Source organism: Lissotriton vulgaris, chromosome 3_1 (genome assembly GCF_964263255.1).
Source record: "Lissotriton vulgaris chromosome 3_1, aLisVul1.2, whole genome shotgun sequence".
Classification (NCBI taxonomy): domain Eukaryota; kingdom Metazoa; phylum Chordata; class Amphibia; order Caudata; family Salamandridae; genus Lissotriton; species Lissotriton vulgaris.
Window position 1 is genome coordinate 1485094667 of NC_141689.1, and position 16410 is coordinate 1485111076.

General features: G+C 41.8%; 1 protein-coding gene across 2 annotated transcripts in view; it reads left to right on the plus strand.

The window, feature by feature from the left end:
* BMPR1B (bone morphogenetic protein receptor type 1B) overlaps positions 1–16410 on the plus strand; it is a 290354-nt gene that overhangs the window by 177571 nt on the left and 96373 nt on the right. For both annotated transcript variants that reach the window (XM_086961946.1, XM_086961947.1), the window contains exon 2: positions 8002–8161. In XM_086961946.1, the coding sequence (XP_086818072.1) occupies positions 8002–8161 (160 nt within the window). The remainder of the gene's footprint in view (positions 1–8001; positions 8162–16410) is intronic.

Consider the following 16410-nt stretch of genomic DNA (forward strand, 5'->3'; position numbering starts at 1 on the left):
TTTCACTTGCATACTACAAAATAAAAATTTTACAAAAAAAAAAAGGTAATAGTGAGCTGGCTTCCTACATTGGTCTTTTAAATTGTCATTATACATTTTTGCTTCTGCCCACCACAGCATATAGCTTGGGGCCATGAATCCACCCACTTTACCCATTGGGTCCCTTCACTTTGAATGCTTACACAAATTCTGTGCACATGCTTTATATCTGTTGAAAAGTAGCTCCTTTTCAGTGAAAAAGCTGGTTCCAAGTGTGGAATTTTATTTTATTTATTGTTTAAAGTGATATAAAAAACTGGCTTTTTATTTTTCCCACACTCCCTCTTAAAGTATGTTATAAAGTGCTTAAGTGACATTGTAGCTGCTGCGATTTGGGTGCTTGGTTAGGTGGTGATATATTCTTGTTTCCTTTGAAACCATGATAAAAAGCATGGCACAGCTGAAGTGCTTGTTATTTCAAAAACTCAGTAGTAGAACAGTTGCAATGGTGTTTCTTTTTTAAAGCTTGTGTTTCAAGCATTTTGTGGCAATGTTTAATGGATGGACTTTTTAATACCTTTTTCTTTTTGTTAAGTATGTGTGCAATGAAAAAGGGGGAAAAAAACTCCCAGGTCAGGAGTCGTTCAAAGCCAGAGCTATTGGGTTTGACAATAGGTCGTAAATCTAATATAATTTGGTGTTTTTGAGTATATTGCTTTGGATGTTGTCAATTGGATACTAGCTTACTGCACAGCTACAGAAATCTCTTATTTTGACAAAGTTACATAACTTTTGTCTAGGCATGCAGTGATTTCTCAATCTACATTTTCAGGAAGCCTACATGTACTCTGAGGCAAGTAAACTATTCGGATAAACGATGAAGTCCCTAGGCACTCTAATAGAGAATCTTTTTTTAAATGTACATTTTGTAGAATGTTCCTACATTCCTCAAATTTGGCAGCCTTATGGCTAATTTAACAGACCCCATCAGCCGTGCAAAAACTTGAATAATCGCTGTAACGTGGAGGTTCCTCTTATTAAAAAAATTGAGACATTGAGTTAAGGTTTAAATAACATATTCTCTTATTACCAGCTCCTTGCCCAAGAACAAAGACACATTTTCACAGATGATGCAAAAATTACGTCATTGAAGTTATGCTACTGCAGTTACTTTGTGAGTGGGTCCTGTTTCTTCTTCAGGTGTGGACAAAGTTGCTGTAATTTTGTAATTGTACATACGCATACCGAGTCACAAAATATGACAGATTAAACCAGTTTTCAAATAAAAAGGTCTTCGTCTTTGGTTTTAGCAAATGATTTTGTTTTTTTATTTTACATGTTTGTTGACTTGCATTTGTAGGGTTTTGGGAACGTAGCAGAACTTGTGTTCATGTTTTTTTTAATTGTTATTAGGTTTGAGGTGTTATGGCATTTGCACCATTCATGACAAACTTGTGTTCTATACATTATCAAACGAGTTGTAATTCAACATCCTTCACCCATTGGTATAGTTTGCTTGGAAACCTTCAGCCGCTGGCTCTTAATTTGGTTATCACGTAGTGAATGGATCTGCACACAGGAGTACTTTAGTCTAATCTTCTTTCTACAGGTTGTTTGGGTGTACTCTGCTGCCTCCATCAGAATGCATGAGGGACAACTTCTGAAAAGTACACTGTCCTCAACCATTTAATTATTTATCTCATTCCAGCAAGTACACACTGAGCTGCCCTTTTTTTAATCTGATTTGATTTGCAGCAGATATTTTTATTGCTTTTTTTAGAGGTTGCGTGAGAGTGTCAAATCTACTGTCTTTGCCAATGCTTGTTAAACTGGCTACCTAGCTCTATAAAACCCTTGGGAAAAAAAGTCTAACATTGCGAATTTATGCTTGTTGAACTAGAGCGATGTTGACTGAAGTGAAGCATTGACATGATGGTGGTTTATTACCTCACTTTCCCAATCCCCCCTTTCATTTTCTCCTAGACTGGTTATGGTTTTGTGGCATATCCCATTCTAAAGCAGTCATTCATTGCTGGAGATCCCTTTCAGACAGTCTGCGCAGACTTCTCTATGCCCGAGCTGCAGGTGTAAACACTGAAACCACAGACCCAAAGATGTTGTGCGCTTTGCTTCCCTCCAGTAGTCTAGTGACTCCTCGCTCTTGCGTTCAAAGTCTCAGAATAGTTTCCAAGTCAAGCTATGAATTGAAACATAGTTCCCTGCTGTTTGGCTCAATTACGGAAGATGCCAGAGGATATGTTAACCTCCAAGGGAAAGCTTTTAAGTTGTTGTATGACCCCCTGGAACCTTTTTGTAATGTTTTGTGGTGGGTTTGCGGTAGTGGGAAGGTGAAACCTGCTGAAGTCTTCTTTGGCTATTCCAAGTGGCACATAAGTAGGTCTCTGGCACCAGCTCAGGGCTTCACTTGAGAAGTTATGCTGCTGTGTCTCGCCTTCACACATTCCTCGTACATGTTTCAAGTTCTCGGTACACCAAGTTTTCTAAGGGCTGTGCTTTCTAATCCAGACTAATGTGCAATTCAATAAACTCTCCCATATTACCTAGCTATATTTTACATTTTGTTGTTGTTGTTTTTAAATCCTGGGCGTAGTTCGCGTAGTATCGCTACACGTAGCTAGGCGAAGTGCACTTCGGGTAGCTACGCGAACTGCATGTCCGTACTGTGCAATCCGTGCAAACCGCATCTTGCACAGTGCAAGCGCTCGTTTTCTGTCGCTCTAGTAGATCTCTACTCGAGCGGCAGCTTTCTCAACGCGGACTGGTAGTTTCTCATTGCGAGCGGTCACAAGCATACGCGACCACTCTCAATGAGAAACCTGACCTTCCCGCGTTGAATCTTGTCGGGAGGTTTATTTTCCATGCTTGTGATCGGCAACTTGATGTTGCTGATCGTGAACGAGGAAAAAGTCTCGCCGTGATGTCATTTTGCTCGCTCGCGGTCGCCAACTTGACGTTGAGGACCACGAGCAAGCAAAAAATTACCGCTATGCTACGCGTGCTTGCACTGTTCTACGTGCAATTTGCCTAGTGTGAAGTAGCGCAAACTATGCAAGCGTAGCGTAGTACTTCGACCAGGGTTAGAAATTAACCACATTCAGAGATCATCTATTTAGTCTCGTAGTTTAGGTGCATTTGTCTTTCTATACCTGTCATCTCAAGCTACTGTCTGGAGAGATGATCTTCCATTGTTTATCATGGGTTATTCAGGTATTTCAATAGAGAACATTCCATCAAGTTCCTGTACTAGTTCCTGTAGGCACCTTTCTTGTTTTGAGGATGTTGAGAGGAAGGGCAAGGTCATGTATTTGGTCCTTTGTACTTTTACCTTGGCTCTTAACTACAGACTGGCCTCTCTGCAGCATCTTGACGATTGAGAAGGATAACATTGCTCAGTAAAATGAGTTCTTCTTTGCAACGGAGTCATGCACCCCTTAAGTAAATCTGAACCAGTTGAGATGTACAGGTTGCAAGTATTTCGATATCATAGGATCTTTTTTACAAGTTGTAAAACTGTCAGAGCCACTTTACCTTTTTGCCTGATTTCTTTACTTCCGCTGCCTTTCCTCTTCTCAAGGTTTTCATAAAATGCAGTGAAGTAACATCTGTACAGACAGTAGAATGTGACGCCATTGGCACTAGAGCAAAACGGAGGACATGCTTTCAGATCACGAGTGTGTGTGGTAGAGAAATGGACTCCTAGACAATGTTGTTCATCATAACTTTTGCCATCGAACACCTGGATCGAGCATTGATTCATTGAAGTGCTGCAGTCACAAATCCATTGGCGGTCTGTAGTGTTAGCAATGAGGGAGCGATTGGGGCACAAACGCATAGATAAACACTGACGCTCCTGTATTTACATATGCACACAAACACACACATCCATTTACAACACTCACTCCCATATATATCCATGCTCGCACCAAACATTAAAAACCAAATCCTACTTACCTGTGCAGTTCTGCCCCCAGAACCCACTAGGGTTGAGACTTCTGTCTTCCCTCATTGGCTGTCTTTGATCAGCCAATGAGGGAAGGCAGCTGTCCCTCACTCATCCGACTTGGATGGGGTCAGTGAGAATGCTAACCCCGACCCCACTCTGACGAGATATCTCTGATTGACACCCAACCGCTGTGCCCTTCAGTGCTTAGAAATGAAGCGCCCAATTCCCAGGTAATCAGAGACTCTCCCTTCGTCACAAAGAGGAGGGCCTCGATGGGCTTTGACAGGCTGAAGGTGTCATGGCCACTAAAGCTGTGACTTCTTTAGCCTCAAAGTTATAGCTCAGGCAACCAGGAGCCTGAGCATTTAGCGCTTGCCTTGCTCTTGGCTGCCTGATCAGAAAATAGAGCGTCTGTCACGTTGACCTGTGCTCAGCCCGACAGGCAATCTTTATAGCAATCAAAAGGTGAGGGGGCATGGCCCCTCAACCCATTAGGATGGGCCACGGCTTCACAAATCTTTGCCTTAACATATTCATATGAATAATAGAACAAATGTTCTAATTTCGGGGCTCTTGAAGCACCTCTGAGGTTTGGCCCTGAGAGAGTAGTTTCGCCATTTTATTTCCCAAAACATTAATAATGAAATATGTTGACCTGGGTGTACATGCAATGGCTTGCTGTCACCCTGCTTCATCCATTAGCTAGTTCAAGTGTCATTCACATCTTGCTGCCACCCACCACAATGTGAAGCAATGGGTCTGCCCACTTTAGCCATTGGTACTCTACGCTGTTATTGGTGCCATTTTGCCTGCTCATATGTGCACAAATGTCTAAAAGGTAATCCATTTCAGTGGCAATGCTGGTGTGCAAATCTCTGCTTTCATTTCTGCTCTCATCGAATTATTTTTACTTTATTTTTTTGATTTACCAGCCTTCACTCACTCCTTTAGATACCAGCATAATTTATTTGGAAATTATAATGCTTATTGCATATGTTTGCAAAAACAAATACGAATTGCTTGTTTGACGAAGCCAGACTCATTTGCTCGTCTGATGTGTATTTTTTCAGCATGTAATTGTTATCTTTTGTGATAACTTTGTGAAGGAAGATTACTTTTTCATTATGAACAGTTGGTTAAAATTCATGATGTTCCTACCATGACGAGTTTCAGACATGTACCCCATTGACACTGCTAAACGCAGGGCTGATGTTCGCATATTTGGTGACACTGGTGCTAGAGAAGGGACCTTGTATACTGAAACCACGCGGCAGCGCCTCCTTCCCTATAGTTTGTACTTGAGCCTCTCCCTCTCGGGTTGAAGACTGCTCCTATTCATTGTCAGGTGGTAGGATAATAGCGGATGATGCTTTTCGTGAGAGGAGAGACAACGTCAGGTACTGTGACAGAAGCTTCTAGTCCAACACCCTTAGGTGTTGGGCAGCAGGCCCTGCTGTTAGAAACCTACAGTGGCGGTGCTTCACTTCTGTGGGGCACAGATCCTATTGGATACATCTTGCACAGGTCCGAACCCACAGGTACTACCACAAATGTCTTTGCGTCCGGGGTGAGAGTAAGCTCCTGTGCCAATGCTTTATTTACAGTGCAATACTTGACAACCTTTTGTGCAAGTTAGCCCATTTGTGTCCCCTGGATGGATGGACTCACTCTAATGCTCATTTGTACTAATAATATGTATGTCCTTTGGGAACCTAGGGGCTTAAGAGACCTAAGCTACTGCTCATCTCATTCATGATGGATCTGCACAGAATATGCATAATTTAAGAGATTTCCATTATTCTATAATATGCATTGCCTTAAGGTAGCACCTAATCTGAGAAGTACGAGCAAGTCCTACAATGTCCTCTGTGTGTAGGAACTCCAGCATGAGTGGAGTCAACAGGCGTCACTATCCGTTTGTCCGCAGCTCTGCAGAATTGATATTTCCTCTTTATAAAGCTAATTTTGCACAGATTATAAAACCAGATTAGCTTCTCTGCAGAACTCGTGCAAAATGCTGACCAGAATTCTGATTGCGTGTCAAAGTGAAGCATCACTCCTCTGTACAGATTCAATTTATTTGTGAATGGACATCTATGGTTTTGGATTTCCATTTGGTTTGCCATGTGGTATATCACTTTTTTTTAAAAACGTAGTTTATTGGTTTTCTATACAAAACATACATGAATCCTTGTGCAATGCGTACCGTCAACCCCCCCCCCCACCCCCCCCAAAAAAAGGATCTAGCAATAGCCCCCCATTAGTCATACAGTACATGATGTGACGATATGTCGGCTGCCACAATCATTACTCCAAGTGATATTGGGCCCATGATAACCTAGCCCCTACGTTTAGCCTTATGAAACTGTAACTTCCCTCCCCCCTCCCTCATGCACCATGTGGTACATCACGTCCTGAAAACAATCATACATGTGTCTGTCCTGAAAACATCATACAGTTGTTTCTTTTGCTTGATCTCAGTGTGACACTCCAAGCTTTAGCTGGGCACCGCCTCCCCTTGCGTCACTTCCAACTAGTCTTACATACAAACAGACAGAATGCATAGCTCTAAACTCTTCCACAAATTCTACGCCTTGAGGCATAAGATTTCAACCTTCAAGAGGAAGAATGTCCTCATCCAAATCAAATCAGTAATACCTGATTATTCTCTTTTCTCTATTGAGATGCTAGTGCTTCGTTATGCACACCAACCTGTCGTTGGATGGAATCTCCGGATACAAACTTGTACTTTGAGCAGAGACCTGCCTGATCTATCCCCCAGGTTCAGTTCCAGGCTTCCCGACAGCTAGGGGCTGCCGCAATCTGTCTTGCTCTCTCCAAAAGGAATGCATTTAGTGGCTCCATCCACAGGACATCCCTAGGCTCTACATTGCCCTCTGTATTGGCTTCTTCAGTGGTCCCATTGTTTTAAGTATCTTGTTGAAGCCTAAGCTGTGGTAGATCCTAGCGCCACAATTGCATGGGCAATACCCCACTCATTTGTTTAATACTTTTCAATGGGCTCTGTGATCTTGCTACTGGAGGCAGTACATTTGAGTGCGGGTCAGAGAGATTCCTGTTAACAAGAAGAATTATAATTATTGAGTAAGCAACTAGTTGATGTGCTTGTATGGTGGTGACCAGCTACATAAGCTAGTCAGATTTCATTCCTGTCTCTAATTTATGAAATTTATTTGCTGATGATTGTTTGCTTTTGTTCAGTTTTTACAGTTTAGTATTATCATGCAGCTTTTTTCTCACTGGTTCCTTCTTTATGCACAATTTTGGTTATTCCTGCAGTTATGTAAAACGCAACAACAAATTAATGTACAGTATGCTCATTAATGAAAAATTGCTGTTTCAATAAAATCCAGCAAGAAAGCACAATTAAGGAAAGTAAAGAAATCAGGCACTACATAAGAATAGTGACATGCCTGGCAGTATTCTTGAAAATTGCATGTTGCTGCTGTTTGGCTGTATTTGATTTGTCATTTCCGAGACAGACCGGTGATAATGTGAATTTTATGTTTCTGAATTGTGCATGGTGAACAGTCAAATTTATTTTTGACAAAGATAGTTGTAGTAGCTATCCTCTTAGCTGTAGAACTGTAGCTCAGACGTGATCTGGTCGCAATCCTAAAGGTGCAAGAGTTGACACATTAGAGTCTCTGTCAAGGGGCAGGCAGCAGGAAAAAGGTGTTTGAGGCAAACTGAAGAGGGATACTGGTTGGAAATGTCTACCCATTTCTTTAGAGATTGGACAACACGAGCTTCGGACTATGTGCAAAGGTCAGAGAGGAGCAGTGTTCCAAGAGGTAGGCGAGTGCCACTGGTGTGTTGCATTTGTGTGTCGCATTCAATTACCCAAACTATTTTGTCTTCAACTCTTACTTTCTCTGAACATGTAAGACAATTCAACCAGTTGGACGTACAGTCCAGACATCTTCAGTCCACACTCGATAATATTTAAACATTGCACCCGCAAAATATTTGGCACAATAATTTTGCAACTATCTCGTAGTTTGCCTTGAATATAACAGTTTGTCATTCTTTCCTAGCCCACTTGCAAGAAAAAATGTACCTCCGGAATGCAGTGCAGAAGACCATAGACAGCAGGAAAGAAGACGGAGAGACTGCGGTGCCCCTTGCTCCTCAACCGACTCTGAACTGTAGCTGTTATCATTCCTGCCCAGAGGGTACAGTCAACAATACCTGCCCGTGAGTACCACTGTAGTCATCTCCTAGAGTTACTCAGGGAAGGTCGCTGCCTTTAGACACCTGGCACACATTTGCAGCAGTTTTTGTTTCCACCTGTGACTTTGATCTGTTCTTTTTGTAGAGGAGGCATGATGTAGAGCATGCAAGAAGTTTTGTTCCTTCATGTAGTCGATACGCTTGCAACTCTCACTGTTGTATACTTTTCATTGATGAGGGTAATTCAGTCATGGCAGTCTTTTCTTCTTAGTTTTTTTTAGCAAAGGGTTACTTATTTAGTTTTGTACAACTCCTATGCCAGTCTGTGGTCAGATTTTCCAAATGCCTGGTGTGCAGGGTTGCCTTGCAAGCGTTGTGGTTCATGAAGTGTGTACTGGAAGAGAGAGCGTAGTTGCGGTCAGTGATATGAGCGTAAAAGGGGAGTTTTTATCCTTTTTACATTTTTTTTTTAAATTGAGTGTCTTGAAGAGTGCAGTCTTGACGCTACGAGCTGGGTGATAGTACTTATAAAGCCCACACTACCTTTAAGCACCACTTAATGCGGGTTGTGTTAAAGGCATCTATCCAAATTAGTTAGTCTTCCTGATGATTTTCAGTGAGGTGGAGAATACTAGGACAAATTACAAGTAACATGATCTTTCACCGAGAAGAAGCTCCTACCCTGCACGGACAAATTGATTGTTGGTACCTTCAGTAGAGCTTAACACTTGATAGATAGGTAGCGTATATGTATTTCAGAAGTGATCATAGCTGATTAAGAAGCAGGAGCTAGTTAGGGTACAAATATGTAGGTCGCATACAGAGCCTTAAAGCGTATATTCTCAGCGACTGTAACACTTATAGCTGACTACAGATGTACTATTGAACAGTATCGTAGGGAAACTCAAGTGAGATGAGTGAATGTGAATGGTGCATTATTGTGTACAACTGGGTGTAGTATTCATGGTGCATGAAGGCCTGAGCCGTCAAAACCATTGCATGGATATCGTTGATGGACAGATGTGACCAGACCTCTTTAGGTTGAAATAGATGTGTGCTGCATTCTTTTTGGAACCCTACAACCCTAGTTCTGTTTTGGCGACATTTGCAGATGCTTTGTCTAAACAGTAAGAGGCGCAACCAAGAAGAATCCCCTATTTGGTATACGCGTGGTGGAAGGCAATGTTTGGGGATGCAGAGATTAGAGGCTCGAGGTTTAAGATAAGGAACTAACAATGACCAAAACTAATGATACGCTTAAATTGACATTTCTTGCAAAAAAGCTACTGATGTCCAATCAAGAACTTGCTGGCTAGTCTGTAGTTTGCCCTTCCAGACACAATTCTAGATAAAGTGTTCATTGACCTAGTCAGTAAACACTGGGAGAATAATTTCCCTTTGAACAAACCCCTATGGGAATATGGAGCTGGTTTGACAATAGTGCTGTAAATGGCTTGCGGAAAAACCCCTCTTGAATGAGGTACAATCTTTTTTCTCATGTGACTTGATTTTCCCATTGAACCATGATACTTAACTGGAAAATTTAAGTTTCACAAAGTTTCAGTGAAATGTCCTTAATTGGCACACTTTTTAGGGTTAGTTAGGATGTGGTAGTTGCCTCTAAAGACAACTCCACCGTCTGCTCGATTTTGAGGCAGGTGAGATAGAACTACTATAATCTTTGATGAATTCACCTATGACTTTGACCCTGCTATTTGTTCATGCTGAATGTGTCGGTGGAAACTATAGGGAGGGTCTATGGAAATATGCGATTGTGCGGCTGCAGCGTTTTTCGCATAATTATGGTTTTGCTGCATTTGTCACATAATCCATCTGCTGCATAATCTGCAGGCTTTAAGAAAAAAACTGTTTGTAGCTTAAACAGTACTAGAAATGCAGTGGCTCATGTTGACGCTCAGCAGAAGACCTTTTTCCAAAGGTTGACTCCTCACCTTTCTGCTGCTTATTGCTATATTTAAGTATTAAATTGGTAGCAATGAGGTGCCACTTATGCCGAGACCTTGCTAACAAGTGTAAAAATTACAACATGATTACATAATACTATCACAAAATGTGTTGCATTACGCAGCATAATTTCCTTTTTCTTGATACATAAATTAGTCAACCCAGCCGTATAATGTGTCCCTCCCCTGTCACATAGTTCCAGTGGCATGTTTTGTAGTTTGTCAAGGAGGCTGGTTGGAGCCTTTAAGAAAGGTGTCAAACTCAACAGCACTAATATGCCACCAGATCCTGCACTGCAATAATGCAGATCATTGCGGGATCTATTCTATCTGGAAACTGGCAGCTATGTGTAGCTTGTCACTTAAATGTCGTAGTGACTCCACCACTCATCTGCTAGTCTTTAGAAAAGGAAGGCTTTTGCGAAAGTGCTTTTGTCACTAAAAACTATTGGGAGGATGCTTTAGATGTATTCACTTTTGAGCTGTTTAAACTTTAAAGAACAAGCACAATTCTCAAGCAGATGAACCTAAGGTGTTCCTTACAACTTGCTTCTTTCCTGAGTTCTGGTCAGCCTTCGTGTGACATCTCTGTGTGATCTTCTGAAGTTGTTGTTTAGTAATTACTATACTTATGTTGATGATAGTCTATACGTGGGACTTAATACATAGAAAGGACTGACAAAGTTAGACCAAGTTACTTTAATCATCCAGGGTGGGAATGTTTTTCTTCTTGGCAAGCAGCACTGTCCTGGATCCCTCCGTATGCTTCCCTGGGTTTGCTCTTTTCCTTTTGTTGCTCTAATTAACCAGAAACTTATGTCCTTTAAAGGAATGTGCTGTTTACCTCTCGCAGAGTCGCCATTTATTTATTTGTCACACAGGTTTATGGCACTTCTTCGATGCATGAGATAGTTTCGTACACTTAGAATGTTCCTTTCTTATGAATAGCCCAGTAGTTTTTAGGGGACTGCAGAATTGGAAGTGTGCAGTCCTTCAATATTGTAATTGGGTTTCAAGTTTCTATTTTAGTGGTACATTTTTCACAGAGAAGTATCCTCTGGTTTGCGTCCTATCACCACTTTTCAAGCAAGGATATGATTGTCTCAACAAGTGGTCTCTGTTACCAGATTCCTAAGAGCCTTGCTAGATACTATGAGCCATACTCAACACTCAATGGGGTATGTCATGGAAAATTCATACTAGGTAAAAAAGGAGAAATTGCTCCTTTTTTAGGTGTCCCCTCACTCACCAGGGTTGCCCCATGGTGACATGCTTCATCATTGGGGCCATCCCAGTCCTCTACGGGCTGGGGCGTGCTACGACTTGCGAGTTACGTAGGAGCACTTTTCAAAAGGCTATGTGTGGTGCATATGTATTTGTGGAGTAGACTATGTGATGTATCTAAAAAATACCTGCCCAGTAGGTTTACAATAAACTTTATTCTTGCCTCTAGGTGGGAATATTAAAAACGGGGTGGATAGATAGGGCGCCCTAAACGTAATGTGTCAAGGTGTACCTATCAACTCCTATCGTCAACATGTTTCGTACATACCCCAAGCACTTCTTCGGGACTACACAGGGACCAGCCCTGTGTTCGCCACTCCTTAGCTCTGTGATGAGTTATTGCGATAATTAAATTAAATTGCAGCAAACTATAATAAGTGCATGCAGTAATACCTACGTATTTAATCCAAACACATGGTTCCTGTAAGATAAAAAACAACTTGAAAAATCAAGGGGTAGGTTACCCCGAACCTTAACACACATAGACCTTGCTGTAGGATTGCTTAGGAAAACGTAATTACATTTCCCGTGGCCCTTAACGGACGTTTTTTAAGTAAAAAACGTGATTGTTTTCATGCATAAAACGTGACAGTTCTCATGCATAAAAACGTGATAAAACACCTATCTGTGACACACCCAGACATTCATCTATCACACACTCTCATACTCGTTTTTACATACATGTCATGGGACCTAACTTTGCCCCATGGATTCGGAGGGGTTCAGTATCCCAGCAAATCTAAGAGAGATTGGAGAAATGGGATATCGTAAATAGCAACCACAGGGTCGTTTTTGCATAGCGATGGTAATTTGACCCGTTAGATGCAAGGGTTAACACCCTTCGTTAGTCCGATTTTTACTTACTTGCTTCGAGGATACCTCCCTCTTATAGGCACCTACTTGTGTCCCTCCGGTCCGAATGTTACTCGACCGGGGGATGAGTTTGTTTATAAAGAAGTTCCCGATCCCGGTTACTTCCGCATACGCGCCCACGCTCGAAAAAGAGCTGCTGCGTATGGATCGCCCTCAGCAATCGCGGGTGGCGGCCATCTTAGGAGTATGAAGTGCTTTTTCATTACTTTATGGACCAATAATTCTGGTTACAGGCAATGACTGTGTCAAGAAATTAATTTAGAGCTTATATAATGACCTATTCTGTATTATCAGACACAATGTCGTATTTTACCAAAAATGTTTTTATATCATATTTTAGGTCGGTGATTCCAATATATTTATTCAATTGGCCCCTTATATTCTTGGCGGTCCGTTTAACTTACTCTCGAGGGTAGGTTATTGGTTATTTTGATTGATTTAATTGAAGATCAGCTAAATAGCCCTCATATGATAAAATTATATTAAGGTTTTCTCAGACTGGTGGTGGTGTACACTCGGGTCTATAAAGGAAACAGGTCTATAAAGGAAAAACAGCCACAGTTAGTCTGTAACGCACACCCACAGTTGTTTCGTTCAGTTATTTCATTACAGGTACAGTTCAATGACTCTGGGGTGGACTCATTCCTGTCAAGTGAATTGACCCCATGGAATGTCATTGTTTAGACCCACTATATGAGAGCGAAGTTTAAACACCCAGCGTTGTTCTTTTTCAAGTAGTTTCTTTTCCATTTCTGCATGTGGTTGTTGTGTTTCCAGGACCACCCACTGCATATCATTGGGGATATGTCCTTTTTCCAAGAAATTAGTGGTCATTTTTGTATTGGAGTGTTTGCTTCTGAAATTGCTGCGGTGTTCCACCATCCTTGTATTGACCTTCCTGGTGGTCATACCAATGTAGTGTAAATTACAACTACATGTAATCATATACACAACCCCTGTTGTGTTGCAATTGGAAAAAGACTTCAAGTCCCAAATCAGGCCGTTGTTACATGTTACTTGTTTGGTGGCATTAGTAAATGGCACACACTGCAATTGGAACACGGATAGTGTCCCAAAGGCAGTGGGTGTAGGCGTCGGATGGAACCCTCCACATTTTTTGGACGTGTGCGGACTACCAAATCCTTCAGGTTTTTTCCTTTTCGGTGGCTAAACATCGGTTGGGTGAGGTTGAGGCCACCACTATTCAGCTTTTTCCAATGTTTTTTGACAAAAAACATTGGAAAACGCTGAATAGTGGTGGGGACACTATCCGTGACAACATGCGGAAGTAACCGGGATCGGGAACTTCTTTATAAACAAACTCATCCCCCGGTCGAGTAACATTCGGACCGGAGGGACACAAGTAGGTGCCTATAAGAGGGAGGTATCCTCGAAGCAAGTAAGTGAAAATCGGACTAACGAAGGGTGTTAACCCTTACATCTAACGGGTCAAATTACCATCGCTATGCAAAAACGACCCTGTGGTTGCTATTTACGATATCCCATTTCTCCAATCTCTCTTAGATTTGCTGGGATACTGAACCCCTCCGAATCCATGGGGCAAAGTTAGGTCCCATGACATGTATGTAAAAACGAGTATGAGAGTGTGTGATAGATGAATGTCTGGGTGTGTCACAGATAGGTGTTTTATCACGTTTTTATGCATGAGAACTGTCACGTTTTATGCATGAAAACAATCACGTTTTTTACTTAAAAAACGTCCGTTAAGGACCACGGGAAATGTAATTACGTTTTCCTAAGCAATCCTACAGCAAGGTCTATGTGTGTTAAGGTTCGGGGTAACCTACCCCTTGATTTTTCAAGTTGTTTTTTATCTTACAGGAACCATGTGTTTGGATTAAATACGTAGGTATTACTGCATGCACTTATTATAGTTTGCTGCAATTTAATTTAATTATCGCAATAACTCATCACAGAGCTAAGGAGTGGCGAACACAGGGCTGGTCCCTGTGTAGTCCCGAAGAAGTGCTTGGGGTATGCACGAAACATGTTGACGATAGAAGTTGATAGGTACACCGTGACACATTACGTTTAGGGCGCCCTATCTATCCACCCCGTTTTTAATATTACCACCTAGAGGCAAGAATGAAGTTTATTGTAAACCTACTGGGCAGGTATTTTTTAGATACATCACATAGTCCACTCCACAAATACATATGCACCACACATAGTCTTTTGTAAAGTGCTCCTACGTAACTCGCAAGTCGTAGCACGCCCCAGCCCGTAGAGGACTGGGATGGCCCCAATGATGAAGCATGTCACCATGGGGCAACCCTGGTGAGTGAGGGGACACCTAAAAAAGGAGCAATTTCTCATTTTTTACCTAGTATGAATTTTCCATGACCGACCCCATTGAGTGTTGAGTATGGCTCATAGTATCTAGCAAGGCTCTTAGGAATCTGGTAACAGAGACCATTTGTTGATTATAGTTTCTGGAGGGTGAGCCTTAGCTATTGTTTTCCCTCTAACTCCCTCTCTTTAGTGTTGTCTTCCTTCTCTCCCTGTCAGTGTACGCCTGCTGGTTGGTGTTTTCTTAGCCTCTTTATCGGATGTTCAAAACCTGGAAACTATGGTAACAACGTTCACTGTGTACCCATGTGAGATCCGTTTTTATCGTTAGTATATCGAAAAACATTTTTGATGCTAATACATCTATAACCATTGCATTCCGTGATGGAGAACAAATTTTTAAACCGCTCAAAGCATAAAACATCCTGCTTACACAATAGCCATAATCTTGAAGCATCCCTTTGTAAAGACAGTGTTGTACTTCTGGACATTTGGAACCCTTTGATTTAGTGCTTCTTGGCTGGTATATGGCCTTCTCACAGTGTGGATAAGAAAACGGAAGACCTTGTTGAAGGAGTAAGAGTTATGGAGCTACAACCAGTGCATGGTGAAAGTGTTTCTTGATCCAGCTGAAAACCTGGCTGTTCTGAGTTGCTTGTTTTGGCGATCCCCATCTGACGCTAGCACGGATACCACCACCGGGTAGCTGGGCACTGTATACATTTTTTTAAATAAATGTACATCTCCTTCAAACAACAGCATGCTCTAAATCTCAACCATCTTGTGATAACTTCAAACAATGAAGTCACTCGAGGAGCTAACTCCAGCATGGCGTCTTCAGAGATACCCCTGAAGTAAGGTGGGGTATCTCCTCCACCTCCCAGCAGACTTCCTCCTAAACATGCCTACCCAGTCATTCTTGGAGGAAATAAAGCTACACTGAATTATAAAGATGCTATCCTGTCTTAAATCTTCCTGATATACTGATGATGCTATCCCAGACAGTTTAATAATGTCTTCCTGAATTATCAACACCAATCTTTCAGAGATAACCTTATTAAAAACAATGGATCAATAACACACTACCCCTCTAATTTTTAAGTAGAATCTGAAGCCATAGTTTTCAAAACTTCATAAGCGCACTGATTGAAAAACGTGTCTTTCTTCACCCTCTCCTCCATATGGACAAACACCCTCCTAGAGGCTTAGAAATGTACATTATGACTCATTGCAGTACTGTTACAGCACCTGTAGGACTTTCACAATTTACATATCCTTGAAGAGTGGTACCCCGCCTGCTACCCTAGTTACTTGTGTCGGATGCATTTGATGTAGTAAGTTAGGGTACTCCAAGAAACACTGTGTCACTATGGGCTGTAGTTCGTGTTAATCATTTATACTGGTTTTCTACCTTTGGTGCTGGAACCTCTCACTTTTAGACTCTGTCATCCAGGTCTCCAATCCTGCCTATAACATTGCGTACACAGTGTTCGACACCCCATCAGAAATTCTCACCTGCAGCCTTTGCTCTATGTTGAGTTGGCCCGGCCCGCCTTGTGCAGATGTACAGTATAAAAGATGCCATCACTGCTTCATTTTTTAAAGAATAAGCACTGGGGCACTTATCTCAGAAGCATTCCTCAGGTACTACCCAGTGTCGGGAGTGCTGAACATTAAGGCTGTCCAGTCTTGATTTGCATTTCATGCCTCTTTCATCCACCGCCCTACACTTCCTGCCCCTTTATCCTACTCCGTCGGGGCTTCTCAGCCATTCTTTCTCCCTTTGTCAGTGTTCTTTATTTCTTGTCCTAGTCCTTCCTGCTTTACTCTCTATTGCTTTGT